The sequence below is a fragment of the Vanacampus margaritifer genome, chromosome 4 (assembly GCF_051991255.1).
Source record: "Vanacampus margaritifer isolate UIUO_Vmar chromosome 4, RoL_Vmar_1.0, whole genome shotgun sequence".
NCBI classification, from domain to species: Eukaryota; Metazoa; Chordata; class Actinopteri; order Syngnathiformes; family Syngnathidae; genus Vanacampus; species Vanacampus margaritifer.
Genome location: NC_135435.1, coordinates 2,269,409 through 2,289,159, shown reverse-complemented (window position 1 = coordinate 2,289,159; position 19,751 = coordinate 2,269,409). Strand labels below are relative to the sequence as shown.

Sequence of the window (19,751 nt, the reverse complement as noted above, 5' to 3'; positions counted from 1 at the left end):
GGAAGAAAGTATGTGGAACGTGAAGCACTGGCATGTGTCTGGGCAGTAGAAGGATGGCGAACCTATTTGTGCTTTGTGCAGACCACCAAGCACTTACAACCTTGCTTACATCCAAAGGAACAGGCCGTGCAGGACTGACTCATTGGTCGTGAGAGGCTCTGACCGCTTGATTGTTCCCAATTCACTACGGTCCAGAGTTCTTGACTTGGCACATGAAGGGCACCAAGGAATTGTGCGTACCAAGCAGAGACTGCGAGAGTTATATTGGTAGCCGCTCATGGACAAAAGTGTACAGGCGGCGATTACTTCATGTGTACCATGTCAATATAATGACAAAACAGCAAATACAGCACCAGCACCACTTACGCCAGTGGAACTGCCAAATGTACCATGGGAAAAAGTGGCTATTGACATTAAAAGCCTCTATGAGTGTGCTACATTAGGCTGCAGATATGCCTTTACACTCACGGAGTATTACAGTGACTGGCGTGATTATTTCCTTTTTTGCCCCAGTGTTCAGTTATGAAGAAAATCCCTCCTACTTGGTTTCCAATAACGGATAGCTGTTTACATCTCATGCATTCGCTACCTTTCTGAGGGAGAGAGAGATAAAGCACCTAAGTTCAAGCGTGTATTACCCAAAAGCAAATGGTGCTATTGAAAGATTCAACAGAGTACTGAAAGAGGACATACAGACTGCTGAAAGAATGCGTAGACCATGGAAACAAGCAGTGACAGAGTTTCTACTGAACTATCGTGCTACAACACATGCGACAACAGGAGCTACTCCATTTGAATTGCTGAGGAACAGGAAGATGCTCACAAAGCTGAATGTCCTTTCTGTCTCACACAAAATTATGTCTCACGAGCAAGTGAAAGAGACTGTGAAAAACAAGCAACAGAAAATCAATGAGTACACAGACAAGAAGGCAGGAGCTAAAGTACCTTCTTTTCAAGTGAATGACACCGTACGTGTCCGGAAACCGGAACATCTTAAAAAGGGATCATCCAGATTCACAGAACTCCTGATAGTTGTTAAGAAAGTTGGACCAAGCACTTATCTACTCAGTGATGGCCGGAAGTGGAATGCGTCAAAGCTTGCACACTTTCGGAAGGAGGCACCAACCCGCAACTATGGAGGACAACAAAACCATGCTTGATGGATATACTTGACCTAAGAACGAGTTCCAAGAAGTTGTGACAGGTCCAAGGCGAGGTTTAAGAAATAGAAATCCACCTAGATGATAGACAGGCTTTGTGAGGTAAACAATAAGAGGGAGATTGTATTTGAGGATTCAGGTATTTTTCTAGAAAAAAAATGCTGTAATTGGAAAAAAATGTTTAAGTTGTTCTGAGTCCATAAGAAAAAAAAAGAAAAGAAATATACACTAAGAAAGTGATGCTAATTCTACATATGATTGAGTATTTAATTGTTAATATATATTTTTTTATGCTCTTTGAATAGTGTTTATTTTGGGTCATTTGATTTACTTCTGATACCATGTACTTAAATACTTTAAGATGTGGAATCCTTCAAGACAAGAGGAACATGTTGTGTTATGCTATGGAACATGAATACCTACAGAGGGCGCTCTAAACCTAAAGAAATGAGTGTAACAAGAGTTACTGCATGTGAAGAGTGAGGAGGAAATAAAGTGGAGAGAAGTGTAAAGACATTGCTCGTCTGGCTGAGTACTTAATTTCATTTTGCAAGTCAGATAGAACAAAGCCGAACGCCATTTCTGTAGACAACTATGTCTGAAGGAATGACTCAGGAGTGACCCAGACCCTTTTATCTGCAAGTGGCGAGCAGTTGCCTTCCTTTGCTGGTTGGATTTAAGGCTGTACGATACGGACAAAAATTTCATCATCAGTGTTTTATGGCGTCTGCATGCTGCAATTTGTTCTTTTATTGATACTTTACTACTCATGATATTAATTATTTTATTTTGTGTTATTTCATTTAACTTGCTTCTACTGCAAGACTGACTTTTTTTCTGGAGAGCTCAGTATTGTTCATTTGGTAATTTTACCGATTTGACATGTCATCATCATTGCTCTCTTTTATTTTATTTTATTTTTTTTATAAATTTTTATTTTGTATGTGGGTGAGTATGTGCATGTGTGTGTGTGCATGTGTGAGTGAGTGTGTGTATTCATTAGTTCACCTAAAACCTATTAAAAATCCCATACCGTTCACCTAAACCGAATACTTCAGAATCCAGCTAGAGTCGTGAGGTTGTCAGGAGACCCAAGGAAGGATCAAAGAAAAGAAAGGTAAGTGAAATCCAGCACCGACCAGACATTACCTACTACCCACCGGGTTACCAACCAGAGTCTTTCACCAACCCAAGAAACATCTAAATTCCAACAAATTAGGGAGACCTCAAGAGACCAAAGGAGAGACTGAGGAAAGGAAGGAAGGACAGATGAAGCAGAGTGAGAACTGCAGACACCAGCCTCCAACGACCTTCAATGACCAGAGGAAGAAGCAGATTGTGTTTGAGTTTCTTTTTTTTTTTCCTCTGGAGAGCTCAGTATTGTTCATTCGGTAATTTTACCGATTTGACATGTCATCATCATTGCTCTCTTTTTCTTTTTTATATATATATATTTTTTTGTATTATTTTTTTGTATGTGGGTGAAAATGTGTGTGTGCGTGCGAGTTTGTGTGTATTCATTTGTTCACCTAAAACCTATTTTAAAAAAATCCCATACCGTTCCCCTAAACCGAACACTTCCAGCCAGAGTTGTGAGGCCGTCAGGAAACCCGAGAAAGGACCAAAGAAAAGAAAGGAAAGTGAAATCCAGCACCGACCAGACACCACCCACCAGGCCATCAACCAGAGTCCTTCACCAACCCCAGAGACATCTAAATTTCAACAAATCAGGGAGACCTCAAGAGACCAAAGGAGAGATTGAGGAAAGGAAGGAAGGACAGACGAAGCAGAGTGAGATCCACAGACACCAGCCTCCACCAATTCAATGACCTGAGGAAGATTTTGTCTGAGTTTCGATAGATGCTGGTGTGGTGGATCTGGCGTGCATGAAAATCTCCACCAAAGAGGGGAGCCGTCGACCCCCGCCAGGACAGAGCAAGCGCAACACCTCAGGGCCCCCCAGGCCGCGGTAGTGCCAAAGGACGACCCCCGGGCCCCGCAGGGGCCACCGGCCGGAGAGCAAACCCAGGAGCAGGAGCGCCCCCCACCCCAACACGGCCCGCGCCCCCAACCCAGCTCAGCAGGACGGGGCACTGCAGCTCCGCCAGGAACACAACCGGTCCACAGCCCCCACAGGTGAACCGGAGCAGAGGGAAATGAATCAGAAGCAGATTGTGTTTGAGTTTCGATAGATCCTGGTGTGGTGGATCTGGCATGCATGAAAATCTCCACCAAGGAGGGGAGCCGTCGACCCCTGCCAGGACAGAGCAAGCGCAACACCTTAGGGCACCCCAGGCCACGGCAGCGCCAAAGGACAACCCCTGGGCCCCGCAGGGGCCACCGGCCGGAGAGTAAACCCAGGAGCGCCCCCCACCCCAACACGGCCCGCGCCCCCAACGCAGCAGGACGGGGCAGGCCCGCCAGGAACTGAAGGAGTATACTTAAAAATCCATACTTTTGCGTGTCCAATAAATCAAATGATGAGATAAGACATGAACAGAGTCCCTGCGCAAGGATGATTTATTTCAGAGAATTCTCCGGTCACAGCAATACTGAACATCACGTATGAGGTGGAATTTCAGCGTGCCCATGTGCCCCCTCCCTTGCGGAATCCAGCTTTTAAAGAATCCAAATCAGTAGGACAACACCTATTTCTCCTCCCATCATGAATAAGTAAATATGTTATATAACAGCCTTGCAGCTGTGTTGATCTCTAGACAAAATATACTCTCAGGGCACTTTTCCCAAAACAAAATCTAGAGATGATGCGAACAGAGTCAGTGGTGTGTGTGTGGGTGTGTGTGTGGGTGCTATTTCGAAGCAGAATATGTTCTCACGAACAGAATGTGTTTTCACACAGAACACTGAGAAGGAAGTTTTTAGACGAAAACAAGGTTAAGGTCAAATCATACTGAGTTCAACACTATTTCACCTACTCTACATCTATAAAACATTTCAACATGGTTAATATAAGAAATAAAGAATTAAAATGTTAATAATGTCTAACAGAACCCCACGGGTCCACAGCCCCCGTCCCCCCATCCACCCCAACCGCCCCCAGGCCCCCAAACCCCCAGACAACCCTCCACCCCCAGCACCCCAAACCCCCAAAATAAACATTTCAGAGAAAAATTCCAGCGGAATCTTCATCGTCGCAAACGACTGCCGCAACATTAAGCAAGGGTTGTGTGGGAAGATTGGACATTATCATTAGAATAAGAAGCAGAAAGCACGCAACAATGAAACATCCCTTTAGCAGTGAGAGGAGGTTGTTTAGCAGTCATGTGGCATTAAAGATCAATTTGATTCATTAAAAGATTTTTCAGTGGAATAAGCATATGTGAGGCTTAATACGATGTGTTGTGGTTATGTTCAAGAAAGAGTGTCGCAATGCAGCAGCAGATGGAGATGCGTTCCCACTTTGAAGCCATCTGAAGATGGAGTTCTTTGTTGAATGAAAAAGGGCATTGTCAGCTTCTTTGAGTACCCCAGGGTCGACTGCCTGAGGTCCAAGGATTGGTCACCGGCATTATTCTGACCGCAAATGGGACTCAATCGTTGTGGATTGATGCCCTGAAAAGGGGCAGTTGACTCAATCTTCGTTGAATGATGTCCCCAATAGGGGCAGCTGGACACTGGATCAGTAGACGTGGTTTTCCGGTCGAGCCGTCAGGTGGTGGGATTACTGAGCCTGGGGCGGGTCCGGCGGGCCTTGTAGACAAGATATGTAACGATGTGGAACCACGTGTCCCCCTCCTCTGTGCAGCGACCTGCACAAGATGTCCTCTCCGTCACCCCTTGGGGTCCAGTCCACCTGGGTGCAGAACATTTTCATTTAGTCACCTTTAAACAGACGTATTCACAATTATTTATTTTTGAAGGAGCATCTAGCTGTTTTTTGTTAGTTGGGAGTTAGTAAATGTTAGTTGTTTAAGTTCTGTAGGTCCTGGAACGTGCTGTCGGATCCGGAAAAAGTTCTGTTTGTTGTGACACTCAAACAGAATCCAGCCTTTAGCTGAGTTTAATGACATTCGCACATTCATTAATGCAACAGGAGAGCTTGTCGCCAATTCAAATTTGATGAGGCAATGCTTTAGCCAATTTTCTTTAATATTTAAATTTTTTCTTTAATCTGTCTTTAGGATAATACACTGAACCAAATGTGTTTTAATCCCAATGCCTTTTCTACAGCTTGTAAATGTTTCTTTTTGAAATGGGTTCCATTGTCTGATCAAATTTTTCCTAGGAAACCCATATGATGGTATGTAATGATTAATCAAAGTTTTACCACGATATTTACTGTTTTAGATTTGCATGAACGTGCCTCCAGCTAGTGATGGCAAAATGAAGCTTCATGAAGCAGATTTTTTTTAAGTCCCCTAGATGGTGCTCTTGGTTGGAAGATGCAGTGGAAATTTAATACATTTCCATTGCACTAGCCTTTATATTTAAACCAAGAGCACCATCTAGGGGACTTAAAAAAAATCACAAGTGCTTCATGAAGCTTCATTTTGCCATCACTACCTCCAGCCATCCTGAAAAGGAATCCACTATTACCAGCAAATATCTGTATCCTGACGCTGGTTTTATCATGTCAGTGAAAACCATAAAAAAAACAACAACATCTGACCCCAGAGCTGTCACGTCCGGCCGGACCGTGAACACCCTGGGGAGAGGTTTATATATATATGCATACTATTGTACCTTTTGCAAACACTGCAGTCCTGCAGTTCATTTTTAACAATTTGTCTCATGAAAGGATGCCCCAGGTGTGTAAATGTCTTAATGTTTCTTCCACACATAAATGGCATATTCCATGGGCTCCAGAAATTAGATTCTTCAATTGTTTCTGAGATGGAACATATTTACCTTCTTTTCGCCATATGCTTTATCTTGTTGTCTCCTCTTCGACTTACTTTGTTTTCCTGTCACAGCTTGATCACAGCTTGATCCTGTGGACTGTCACATTCAGACTGTGGGTTATCACATTCAGACTCACTTATAGTTAGTTGGAGTGTAGGTCGATACCCCGCACTTTTTTTGTTTGTTTTGTTTTTGTTTGTTTTTTGTTTGTTTGATCTGCTAATTCCCTTTTCTGATAAAGATCAGCTTTGACCTTTACAGACACTCAAATATAGAATCTCCAAAGCTGTAGCAGTGAACAGATGCTGCTTCAAAGAGAGAAAAAACAGAGACCTTGTGGCCTATAGATAAGGAGCATCAGATTGGGGCCATTAGCAAACACCAAGAACCACAGGAGGGCAGTTCCGGTAGAGCCATCAACTGACACAGACGTCGTAAAAGACAAAAGCCTTTGAAGCAGTGATTGTGATGTAAAAGAGAGCCAGGTCGATGCAATTGAAATGAGTGTGAGGTGATGCAACTTGAGACAATGCAGAGTGAGGACTTTGGGTCAGGAAAAAAATAGGAGTTAAGACGGCCACATTAATCTATTACAGGTCATAAATTACATGAAACTTTCAAATATCTACCTTCAGGCGTGTTATAATCAGAGCCGAAAATGTCACAACACTCCTGCTTTGAGCAAAAAACGTCAATTGTTCCTGAAATGCTAATCAACCCCACCAGAACACATATTTGTCCTGGTGTGATTTGAAACACAACAGGTGAGACATTACAAAGACCAACATCAGTGGGATTCATGGATCACCGTGATGTGGGGGAAAATCCAAAAGTAACCAGCAAAATCGCTGTCGTTTGGTTCACTTCCATGGTGCCAATTTTACCGATTTGACACATCGTCATCATTGCTCTCCTTTTTTTTTTTTTGTATGTGGGTGATATGTGTATGTGCGTGCGTGCAAGTGTGTGTGTGTATTCATTAGTTCACCTAAAACCTATTTAAAAAATCCCATACCGTTCACCTAAACCGAACACTTCCAGCCAGAGTCATGAGGCCGTCAGGAAACCCGAGGAAGGACCAAAGAAAAGAAAGGAAAGTGAAATCCCCCCCCAAATTTTTTTTATTTTAATTTTTGATCCTGTTTCTTTTTATAAGATGAATATGATATAATTTTACCGCTAATTACTGCTTTCCCAGATTCCCAGAGAAGAGATGGAGATAAGTCTGGAGAGTCATTTATTTCCAAAAAGTCTGCCCACTCTCTTCTTATAATTCTGTCAAACTCTGCGTCGTTTAGCAATGAGATGTTAAAACGCCATGTCGGGGGTGGTTTAAAGGTATAATCAACTTGTACGAAAAGGGAGACTGGTGCATGGTCGCTAATAATAATAGGATGTATTTTTGTAACAGTTTTATCAGCAATAGAGTTATTTGTAAGAAAAAAAATCAATTCTTGAATAAGACCGGTGCACAGCGGAAAAGAAGGTAAATTCCTTCTTATTTGGGTTTTTAAGTCTCCAGCTGTCGATGAGGCCAAAATCATCCATATATTCCCCTATTACTTTAGTAGATTGTAATCGCCTTATACATGTTGTGTTATTAGAATGATCTATTAATGGATTTAAGACTGTGTTAAAGTTTCCTCCAATAATAATAGTAGAGTTCGCTGCTAAGTCAAACAGCTGAGAGAAAAATTCATGGAAAAAGGCCGGATCATCATTATTAGGGGCATATAAATTACCAAATGTATATATTTTATTAGATATAGTCACCTGAATAATAATGTATCGGCCCTCTGGGTCTGTTATTGTATTATTTAGGGTAAAGAATAAATTCTTATGTATGAGTATACAGACTCCTCTTTGTCTACTGTTATAAGGGGCAGAGTACGCTTGGCTAAAATTCTTATCAATAAGTCATTTTTCTTCATATTTTTGTAGGTGGGTTTCTTGTAGGAGGCAAATATATGCTTTTAATTTTAAGAGATGGTCTAAAATTTGTATTCTTTTTGCCTGTGAGCGAGCGCCACAAACATTCCAGGAAACCAGAACTAATTTATGCATACAAACAATATAGACTCAGCTCTGTGTATATATATATGTATAGGCTATTTGTTAATACTGGCATGTTATAGGATAGAATCAAAGTGGTTAGGTGGTATATGTAATTTGTGTAAAATATGAGGTAACGTGTAAGTAAATATAACAGTGAAAAAACGGGGAGGGAGGTAAAAGTGATGGAAATTAGCAGGGGATTAAACATAACAATACACCAGTAACTGGTAACCTAAGCGAGATTTTTTGTTTAAATATACTTTAGATATAGTTATGTATTAATATTAAATTTGTAATATAGCCTAAACATAATGAGTATTCATATTTTAGGTTTTATAACCACATATACAGTATATGTATACATCTAATAATCAAACAAAGTTTAGTTCCACCAATGCCAATTAGAACAGCCATGGAGTGGAGTTGGGGTTACGGAATAGTTATCCATCGATGTACAGTATAGCTTATCAACGACTATCGTAGTCCGTTTACCCTCCTGCTTATTTTGTCTCAATATAGTAACAAAATATCAATCTAAAGGGATCATGTGTAACGTGCATTGTTTATTAGAACTGGGTGACAGACTTCAGCATTAACAAGGTTGGCAATAAAAAAACAGAACTGAACTCACATTGTACTGCAGTGTGATAAATATCCTATTTTTTCAAATTTTATTTATTTCAACTACAACAACTTTGTTTCCTCGTTACTGCTTCTTAAATGACATAATAAATAAAACATAACACAAAACAGCAGTTTAACTGCTACAAACGCACAGATGTTGCTACGTCTTAAGAGTAAAGTAAAATTCGAGGATATTTCAGCAGGCTTCAACATTCAGAATGAAAATTCTTCTTGAAAACGGGTAAATATTGCATGGTCGATACAATTTTCACTTTACATTTGATAAAATGTGGGGCAGGAGATAATCCTTGTAAAATGTTTCTAAAACAGTAATGTTATGTCCTAATGGATGGGCAAGATCACAGGATCCAGAGGATCCCATACCACCAGGTGACATGTGCCAGCTCGTGTCAGGTACATGTTTCCCTGAATCTGATGCCAGTAGTTGTGGGTCTGCTTTAGTTTCATTAAGCCAGTATCTAAAGAAAAAGTCCTTTGCCTCTGCTGCCTGAATTATGGTCTTCTTTCTGGCTGCATAAGAACATTTTACCTCAATGATGCAGTCATCAGATGTCACCAAGCAGGCCGCTGTCAGACAGGAACCCTCCACTCTCCTGGACTGTAGCACCAGTGCGCTTTGTGTACTCTTGTTTTGCCTTTTGCTCATGAACGATTCCCCAATCACAAGCCTGGGGGCAGAAAGATTATTCCATAAACAATGGCAACAAAAGCATATCTGATATTTTTTTTCATTCTTTTTTCCAAGCCCTGTCCTGATTTTATATATATATATATATATATATATATATAGTGAGTACCTGGACAACACTTAATCTTTTTGGAAGTCCCTTCTGTGTACAGATGAGTCCAAAATTGAACAGTTTGGTCACAACTAAAACAGTCATGTTTTGTGAAAAGTCAAAACTGCATACCAGCAAAATAACTTTTACCCTAGAGCAGTGGTGGGTAATGTCGATCCTCGAGGACCGGAAGTCCTGCAGGTTTTGGAGGTTTCTCACTTCCAACACAAGTTGATTCCAATCAGGAATTTAAGCATGGGGGTAAGAATGTTAAGTTATGGGCTAGCTTTTCATCCTCAGGACCTGGACAACTCCACATAGCCCAGGGAATCATGAATTCAGAGGAATATTGTGAAATTCTGGATCATAACCTGAAGCCGTTCTTTGTGAAGTTACAGTCTGACAGAAGATGGATCATGCAACATGACAATAATCCAAAGCATTCCAGCAATACAACCAAGGAATGAATGTCTGAAGAACAAACAAGATTCATGTTCTGGATGTGCCCAGTTAAAATCCTGACCTAAATTCTTTCAAAATATTGTGGCGGAACCTGAAACGGGCAGTTAACGCTAGACGCCCATCCAACCTCTCTCAACTGGCTGCATTTTGCAAGGAAGAGTGGCAAAAATTACCCCAAAGTAGATGTGAAAGAGTTTTTCTTAAATCATCAACTTTTGTTCAAGAATGAATGACAATATTATCATTCTTTGTGTTCAAATCCATTATTTTCAATGTCAGCATCAGATTTGGGTATGACTAAACATTTAATAAGATTATCGGCCCAATACAGATACCTGCTATCGGTACTCACCCATACATATATATATATATATATATATATATATATATATATATATACATATACATACAGCTTGGCAGATCTCAACAGTGATCTTCCTTACATTCTCCTTTTCCACTTCTTTAACTCCAAAGAGCCTGAGATTCCATCATCTGGAGTATCGTTCAAGAACTGAAAAAAACTTTGAAAAGTCTGAGTTGATACGATGTTTTTACCGTTTATCTAACATAAACTTGCTCTGCTCGGTAGTAAGCGTCTATTTACTCGGCCATCTTGGAACGCCCCCCCCCCCAAAGCATAAGCAAGTTAAGGAGGCTGTGCAAAACGACTACGACACGGCTATCCGCCATTGTTGTTGACAGACTGACGGTTTGCGACCATTGCATCATCAATGGAGGAGTATCCTGCATATGGGGTCCAGACGGACGTGTACGGGGCGCATTTTGAAATCTTTCCACTCTGGAGCCCGGTTTCAAAACTGATCGGTTTCAAGCTCCGAAACCGCGCCATTGTGTGGACGAACGACCTGAATGGTAAGAAACTTGTGAGGATACATTGAAACTGGCTTTCTTGTGGATGGGGCCTAAATACACCCACACTGATTGACTCAACAAGACACACCTGGACGAGACACAAGTGGGTGAGGGCACTGACCACTAGGGGAAGGAAAGACACACACAGGTGGAGGTGGTTACACATGACAGGACAAGGGGAGAGACAAGGAACTGCACATCACCTCTTCCGTCTGCTACCCTCTGGGAAGAGATATAGGTCCACCAGACTGGCCCATAGCCTCTACCCTCAGGCAGTGAGGCTGCTAAATGAACAACCCCCTCCTTCTCTGCTACCTATACATCTTCATATTCCACCACTGCAATAACTATGGTTTAGGTCTTGCATTTTTGCAGCTCCCAACACAACTCTCCACTCTGTTGTTTATTTTCCCATCCCCCATTCCACGGACTGGCCTTCAGCACTCTATTTTTCTTGTACAAGTATGATTAATGCATTTTACTTCTGCAGGGTTTGCTAGACATTCCATATGCACTTCTGCACTTTACAGACACACTATGCCAGTATTTGGGGCCCATAACATTTTATCGTTGTTTATAACCATGTTATTTGCAATGAGAAATAAATATTGAATTGAATTGAAAACACTAATCACACAGACAAAAGACAAGAACACCCCAAATCAAACAAAAACCCAACCCCACAGAACCAAAACATAACATATACAATGTAAATTTAGGGAGACATACTTCGAGATCTGTTCCTGTTTTTTTCTGTCCATGGTCTCACTTTTATGCAGCATTCAATTTGACTGGCAATTTAAAGAGAAATTTTAAAATGAGATCACAGATTTGCATGTTCCTAGCATTGCGTGTGCCTCTCAACCTTTTCATTGAGTTCTGTAATAGACTTAATTGTCACATCCAGTAATTCCGCTGAGTCCCCAACGTCAAACTGGTCACCCAGTGGACACGTATTGAGAATTTCAGGAAGGAGGTGATGACGGTGAAAGGAAAAGAAAAGAAAAGAAAAGAAGAAAAGGGGAAGAAAAAAGGGCTGTGCCTGGTAGAGCTTTACTCAAAAAGTTAAAAGCAACAACATGACAGTCCTCAAGATGACAAGTGGCTGCTACTGTTACGGAGCGCATCATGGCAATGCGTCATATCCTTCCAGCGACGCTGCAGCCAATCATATTGCAGTGAGGCGGGTACAACCTCGGAGTGTTGTTCTCAAGGTCGCTACTATCTTTAGTGTCCTAAACCATCGCTATTGCGTCTTTTAATCCAGTGCAAGATGTCTGGTACATAAAATGAACGTCGGAATTACAACTGGCTGGATATCACTATGGTCATGACTGAGTTGTGTGTTTTGTTTCAAACGGGATCTTAGTTTAATCCAAGGATATCCGATGTTAGCATAGCACAAATCTAGCCGACAATCAATCAAGCAATGGAGGCACACAGTAAATAAAACGATCAATTAAAAATCAAGAGTAAAAAAATCCTCAAGAATAAAAGTAAAAATCAACCAGGAAAAGTTTTTTAAACTTGTGGAGCTAAGGCACTTATAAGTGAAGAAAAACCTCACGGTAAACCAGCAAACAAAACTAAAAGGTTTGCATACTCAATTATCTCAACTCTGTTTAGTTACAAATATACATAGTGTGAAATCTGGCCTTGTATAGTTGAACACAAAACTGATATATTTGCAAGTAACCATGACTTTGTCTGTTGTATGAATGGTGTATATATATATATATATATATATATATATATATATATATATATATATATATATATATAGGTGAGTACCGATAGCAGGTATTGGTACCGGGCCGATACCAGGCCAATTTAATTTATTTGATCACTGTGATTGGCTTTTAGCTAGCGCATCAGCGCACGGGGCACGAACGCGGATAAGCAGTACTCAACTCGATTTAATGGTTTTCCAGGACAGCACACATGCATATTAAAGTCCCCCATTAATATGATATGATCACATTTCAGCATGATTTCGGTAAGAAGATTTGCAAAGTCGTTTTAAAAGTCCTTATTGTATTTTGGAGGTCAGTAAGTTACACAGCACAGCAAAGGGACAGTTTGGCTGACAAGGTGGCTTCAAAGCTGTGATCGATGTGGTAAATAGACATCGTTTACATTTAAAAAAAAAAAATTAAATAGTCGCCTTTCCTCCAACTCGCCCGATGTCCTCGGAGCATCCAAGTAAGCACAGTGAGATGGTAGTAATTCAATCATAGCGATGGACTCACCGGCGACATTTCAGGTCCCCGTCAGGCAGAGGAAATCCAAGTTTTTGGAAAGTAAAAACTCTCTCAAAAAAAGTTTTGTTTGTTAATGACCGCGCATCCTTCTGGGAGCAGCAGAGGTGCATGGCTCTTCCGTCCAGCGGTCTCGAGGAAGCTCCTTCAAAAGCTGGAGGTCGGCACCGCGTCTAAAACGCTGAGGGCAGCACAGCCGAAGCTTTTCAGGTGAGGATCGGTAGCAGCCAGGAGTCGACAGGGTCCAGGATACGCCACAACGGAGTACATCCATGCGTTCGGGAACGAGCAGGGGACAAAGGGGAAGATTACTTTGGCTCTTTGGATGTTTACATTTTTTATATCCCGTTCCCGTAAAGAGGTTTCCGGTTGCCTTTAGGAATAGTGACTACCGTCGCCGGTGTTATGGAGGGGAATTACTTTCCGCGCATGCGCTGAAGGTACGAAATGGTCGGCGCGAAGTGTATTTATGTCACCTTTCTACGCGATGTGCCGACGTCTGGGGGTAGGCGTTGTCACATTTGGCTCAAGTCGGATAGGTGTCTATAGGCCTTTAGTCTCTGTCCCCCCCAGTTCCAAAATCCCAACTGTGCCACTGCTTTGGCGGTGGTTTTCCAGGCCCAACGATCTAACCATTTGCATAGGAAAATCCCTATTACATACGTTACGTTTACCCTTGATTTGTCCAAAGAGATGTCCAATTCCTTGTCTTTAACTTTTGTTACAGACTAAAGCTCAATTAGCTTTTGTGTAGCAGCTGGTAGACTGCGCGTGCGAGTGCATGTATGTGCACCAGAAAATGACTGATATTATTTGGTCATGCCTTATGTCACAACATTCTCAGATAGGCTGGTTCTGTTGCACCCGACATGTCTTAAAATAATAATTAATGTCAATTTCTCAGCATAAAAGGGGGGTAGAGATGGATGCTTTTTGAAAAGATTACTTTCATGATATTCTATTGCTGTGTTATACAGACAGTTTTAACATAGGACAAAAAAACAAACAACTTTTTCAATAAACATTTTCAAATTATGTCTAATAGACAAGGCAAATATCAAATTTCTCATTAAACTTTTTTCAAAATATGCCTTTTGATTATCACTGAAACATCATTTATCTAAAACCTTTAATCAAAACAAGATGTACTTTCCAGACCTACTAGAGAAATATTTCTCTCGCAACAACTAAATCAATTCTTCATTCAAGCTGGTGTGGCCTTCACACTGTTTTTCTTGTGACTCTGACTATCATTATTTGAGTTTTCTCCAAAAAATAACCCCCTTAAGCCACCCCCCTAACACCACCACCTCCAAACTCCCAACACAAGTTCACATCCTTCATCTCTGCCAGGTTGTTCAGCAAGTTCGCTTGAAAGGAGACACTGATTTTTCCTCTCCTCTTTAGGACATAAACATATCATGTAGCAACTTATGTTGACAGAAGCCACGTCAAATGAGGATAACTGGTGTTGCAAAGAGTAAACAGGAAATGTTACCTTTTTCCCTCCAATTCCTCTTCCCACAGTTTTACTCTTGTTTTTTTTGTTTTTTTAGTGCAACGTCAACTTTCTGGATTGCCAATCCAAATAACAACCTTATGAACTGTGCTGCTGCAGGCTCAGAGGTGAGTTTCTATCACTTTTAGCCCTCTCAACCACTTTTCTTCCCCTCGCCATTTTGACTCTATTATGTTGTCAGGTCAGATTAATAACTGTTGTAACGACTATCAGCGGATTGTAAATTTTGCAACCTCATCCAAGATAAAGGAACTTGTTGGTTGACTAAGAGACTGTCTCACCTCCCCAGACAGACAGCCCCCACTGATCTCTGGAGACTGACAGGGAAAAAAAAATAAAAATAAAATACCATCTCCAAAATCTGTCTTATTTTGCAACAGAACAATGAATTATGAAATGTTATGTGTTTGCCATTGTGAAATGATGACCCTATGAAGTACTGTGAGGGTATCATGTGTGTGGCATATTCTCAACTTAACTTTTCATTTGTGCACGTGTTTAACTGTTGTAAGCTACATGTTACATCCTATTAATGTGTTCGACTGTCCATGTTTGCACTGATTGATTCTTGACCTCACAACCTTGTCAAAGATGGGATCAAAATTTTTATCTGATCATTCGGCAGTCTCTCTTTCAAATGGGCCTAAAATGGTAATTTCCCATTTTTATGTTTTTCTTTACTGTGCGGCGAGCCAGCGACTCACACTACCCTTGTGTCGGCCATTGTGACACGACAGGCCCAGCGTGAAACACAGTTATCTGTGCCAGGCTCAAAGGATTGCAGGGTAGCCGACAAAGGCTCTCTCCCAGCAAACACGTACAGTTGGGGCCCATATGGAAGGCTCTCTCCCAGCAAACACGTACAGTTGGGGCCCATATGGGCACCACTTGGTCTAGTTTAGCTTTGGCTGGGCATGGGCTTATAGTGGGCTTCGTTCTTGGGCCCCACTAGGACAGTAGGTGGGCAGTAAATGGGCAAAACTAAGTATGGGCAATAAGTGGGCTCTGGCTGGGCTTCGCTCCAAAATATTCAAATTTTGTACAGTAACAGCATGCGCGATAGAGCTTACTTCCTGGCCTATATATTTTTTGCAATTAAGTAACATTTTATTTTTTGGGGGGGGGGGGGGAAATGCACTAAAAAATCTATATTTCAACTTAATATTAACACCTTAAAATAATCGCCTCAGTCATTTTGTTCAGATTTTTAAGAAACACAAAAAATGTTAACCATTTGCATCATAAGGAGATGATTTAAGCAAAAACAAACAAAAAAAAAGCAAAAAATCACTTAGCAATTATTTTAAGAGTAAGACAATATGTATTATTTGGACTATTAATGGGCCATTTCATACAAGTTTGATAGCACAAGATTAATACTCAAACAGGGTGATTCACAAAGAATACACCAAAATCATTACACGATATTTAAATTAATAATAACAATAGAAAACTCTAGCTTGGACACGTTCTATGTACGGTACCTTAAAATTTGTATTTCATGTTTTCCAAGTGATTAATGTGGCCACCACAGGCAGCACAGACAACAGCAAGCCGATATGAGAATTCCTCCCAAACCTCAGGTTGTCGCAGTCCACCGTATTGTTGATTGCAGCTGATATTTGATCTTCCATGTCATCGGTATTTGCTGGAAGTGTTGGAACATCAACTTTGTCTTTAACATAACCAGTACTCCACCCCCTCCCCAACCCCACCCCCAACTACATGAAATAAAAACTTGAAGGTACATACAACATGTGTCCAAGCTGGAGTCTTCTATTGTTTTTAATTTTTGAAATATTGTGTCAATTTGCGTGATGATTTTGGCATATTCTTTTTTAATCACCCTGTAAATTACAAGCAGATTTCAACTCCTGAAGTGTAATTTTAATATTTTCAGAGTTACATGGTGCCCAAACTAGGTGTTATTTTGCAGAGTTGCAGATTAGAGATGTAATTAATTAAGCTCCACCTTCGCAGCGAGGACTTCTTCCAACTAAAGCACCCACAACTCGACCAGAGATATTGTAAGACTTAAGCCATACTGCGTTGTGGAGAATGAGGGCTTTCAGGACATGCTAAAAACATTAGCTCCCCCGATATGATGTGCAACTAGATCCCTGTCTGACAATCACGCCGTAGTGAGTTGTTTTAAAAACCAGGGTATTGAACGAGTCACACACAGGCAAAAACATAAGCATGTGTAGAGTAGAACACAGCAATAAAGTGCTAGCCCTCGTTACTGATAATGAAATATGATAGGTGACATCATCGTGATGATCAAGTTCAGCTATTGTTTCACAAGAAGAACCTTGATAAGCATTAAGTATACGTCAACTTATTTACTGTATGTATGGGTAATATACAGGAACTGTCACAAGAGTAAACATAATAGAAAGTAACTGAGATCTATCTGTTTTAAGTTAATTAGTTTACATTTAGTAAGATGGCACGGTGAAAAAGATATTCATTAGTAGTTACAACTTAGGAGTGTAGTATTTTATTAGGCAGATGCATGTTAAAACAGCATTTTATAAGACTGATAGTTACTAATTCGGTCTGTAACATGTCAGAACATTACTTATGCAAAAATGTTGCTTACTGTTTTCCAAAATAATAGCATATGGGTGCAAATGTGCAAATTACGAGATTTAGATCATTTTTAAATAAAATATTCAAATGATTAATGGAGTATCAAAATAATTGTAAATTCATTTCACAATTGACTAATTGTTGAGTAATCAAATAATCGCTGCACCACTACACCGAATCGAATCAAATCGTAATTCTACTGAATCGAACCAAACTGAATCATTCCATTTTAAAATCGAAACGTCCTTGTATCGGATCGTACCGCACATATCGAGATGCGTATCGAATCGTCTTGATTAGAGGGATTTAAACTTCTCGTTAACACTATGAAACAGACAAATCAATATGCAACACTTCATTTCTATGAATCTCTGGAGGTGTGTACATTTTCAAATGATCATTTATACAACATTCCTTTGTGACCGTTAACGGTCCCTTAACTGGTGAGTCATAAAACAGGCCTGTGGGCTACCTCGTTACTATCTGGTGCACACGGGCACCACGTTGGTGACCCCTGTGGTAGATGACAGTAGTATGATATTGTCTGTAAAGCTTTTTGTTTATGTTTGTGTACCTTAGGAAACAGGATTCTGGTTTATCTTCCACCATGTACCTACTGGACCATCTGAGGGGCTGTACTCGCCTGGAAAAACAGAACACACACCTATGGGCCAGTTCATCAACAACAGAGCTCATTCCAACTACAGGGTGAGTCTGAAAATAATAAACAAATCCATCCATACAAGCATACATACATTCTTACATCCATATTAATACATTGTTGGAGCAATGTGACACGGTGCGACACACCGAAAATCCATACATTTGAATATTGACCAAAGTTTAAAAAAAACAAAAACAACTTTCATCGCACATTGCCTCGCGGCTTCAGGAAGAAACGGACTGAACATCACACAGCGTAAGTGTTAACGAATTAGAACTGTTGAAGTTGAACTGTACCAAGGTAGTTCTGTAGTGTTAAACTTTAACCTAAGTATTTTGCATGGCAAGGCGGCACGGTGGCAGACTGGTTAGCATGTCCGCCTCCCAGTGCAGAGGATGTGATATCAAGTCTGGGCTTCGGCTTTCCTGGGTGGAGTTTGCATGTTTTCCCCGTGCTTGCGTGGGTTTTCTCCGGGTACTCTGGTTTCCTCCCACATACCAAAAACATGCATGGCAGGCTAATTGAACACTCCAAATTGTCCATAGGTGTGATTGTGAGTGTGGATGGTTGTTCGTCTCCTTGTGCCCTGCGATTCTCTGGCAACCAGTTCAGGGTGTACCCCGCCTACTGCCCGAAGCCAACTGAGATAGGCTCCAGCGCCCCTTGTGAGGACAAGCGGTTAAGAAAATGGATGGATGATTTAGCATGACCATCACTGAAAACGTGAAAGCTGAGCTGACATGTACCACAGAGAAAAAAGGAAGATGCTGCAGGAGAAGAATGAAAGAAGTGGAAGCTCGTCAGGGTTCTCTTTTCTCGACCCGATGAAATGATGTGCAGGAGTTGTCTTTCTAGCGACCCTCGGCCCCTCTCATTCTGCATTGTGTGAGATAAAGCGGCTGCTACACCACACTGGATTTCAAACGAAACAAACAAGATATGCTTTAATTGTATATTTCCATGCTTATTTTGAGGGGATTTACAGATGCCTCCCAGGTCAGGCCTCGATACACCAATCCAACGTCGCAAGTCGGAAAGTGTACGGGCATATGCACTGGTATGCAGCTCGAGGCCTACGGGCATCGGCTAGCTATGTGCTATGCTCGCATCGATTATACTCGGGTTAAACCAAACTCTAATTTGAAATAAAACACCTCAGTCATGAACAGCGATTTTTGGCTAGTTGTAATTCCAACGTCTATTTCATGTACCACAAATCATTTGTTGTATTAACCCATTAAGGCCTAAAGTGCCTGGCAAAACATGCCTAAAATCAATGGGTGACTTAAGAGTCACCCCCAAAAATTTTTTCCTGGAAATTCAACAATATTGTAATGCCTAAAATTGCCTACTAAATAATTGATATCTCAGGTCCTGAAGCAGATAGAACCGCAATTTCAAAAATATTTTAGAGTTTACACCTGTGGCGTTTATTATTATAAACAATAATTCTTTAAAAAGTAAAAAAAAAACCTGTTGCAGCTGCGGGTATATTTACCTTTAACACTGGAGCGTAGTTGTAATAACCTTGGGTGATCGAGTGGTAATTATTCGTCATCCATTCCTTTACAAGGCCATCAAAATATTCAACATCCTTATTATCTACAATCATATTTCTTAACAATATGTCACTGACGACTCGTGACACTGATTCAAATTCCTCACACGCCACGTTAATCGCATAATTTATTTTATCTGCGTCAGGTATAAATAAAATTCCAGGACATGCAACGATGGCCTTGTCACCCTCGTGTATATTCTGATGCATTTCATCGGCTATGAGACCAAGAATTGGTCAAAACAAGACAAAATGACGTATCCGCGCTCCCGGCTTTAAGAGGAGAAGTACGCTGCAGCGCTTCCGGCTGCTGCTGGCTGTTT

At 40.9% G+C, this 19,751-nt stretch overlaps 1 protein-coding gene across 5 annotated transcripts in view; it reads left to right on the top strand.

Moving 5' to 3' along the window:
- Positions 1-19,751, top strand: part of cemip (cell migration inducing hyaluronidase 1) — a 203,186-nt gene that overhangs the window by 120,392 nt on the left and 63,043 nt on the right. For all 5 annotated transcript variants that reach the window (XM_077563841.1, XM_077563842.1, XM_077563838.1 and 2 more), the window contains 2 exons: positions 14,652-14,721; positions 17,786-17,914. In XM_077563841.1, the coding sequence (XP_077419967.1) occupies positions 14,652-14,721; positions 17,786-17,914 (199 nt within the window). The remainder of the gene's footprint in view (positions 1-14,651; positions 14,722-17,785; positions 17,915-19,751) is intronic.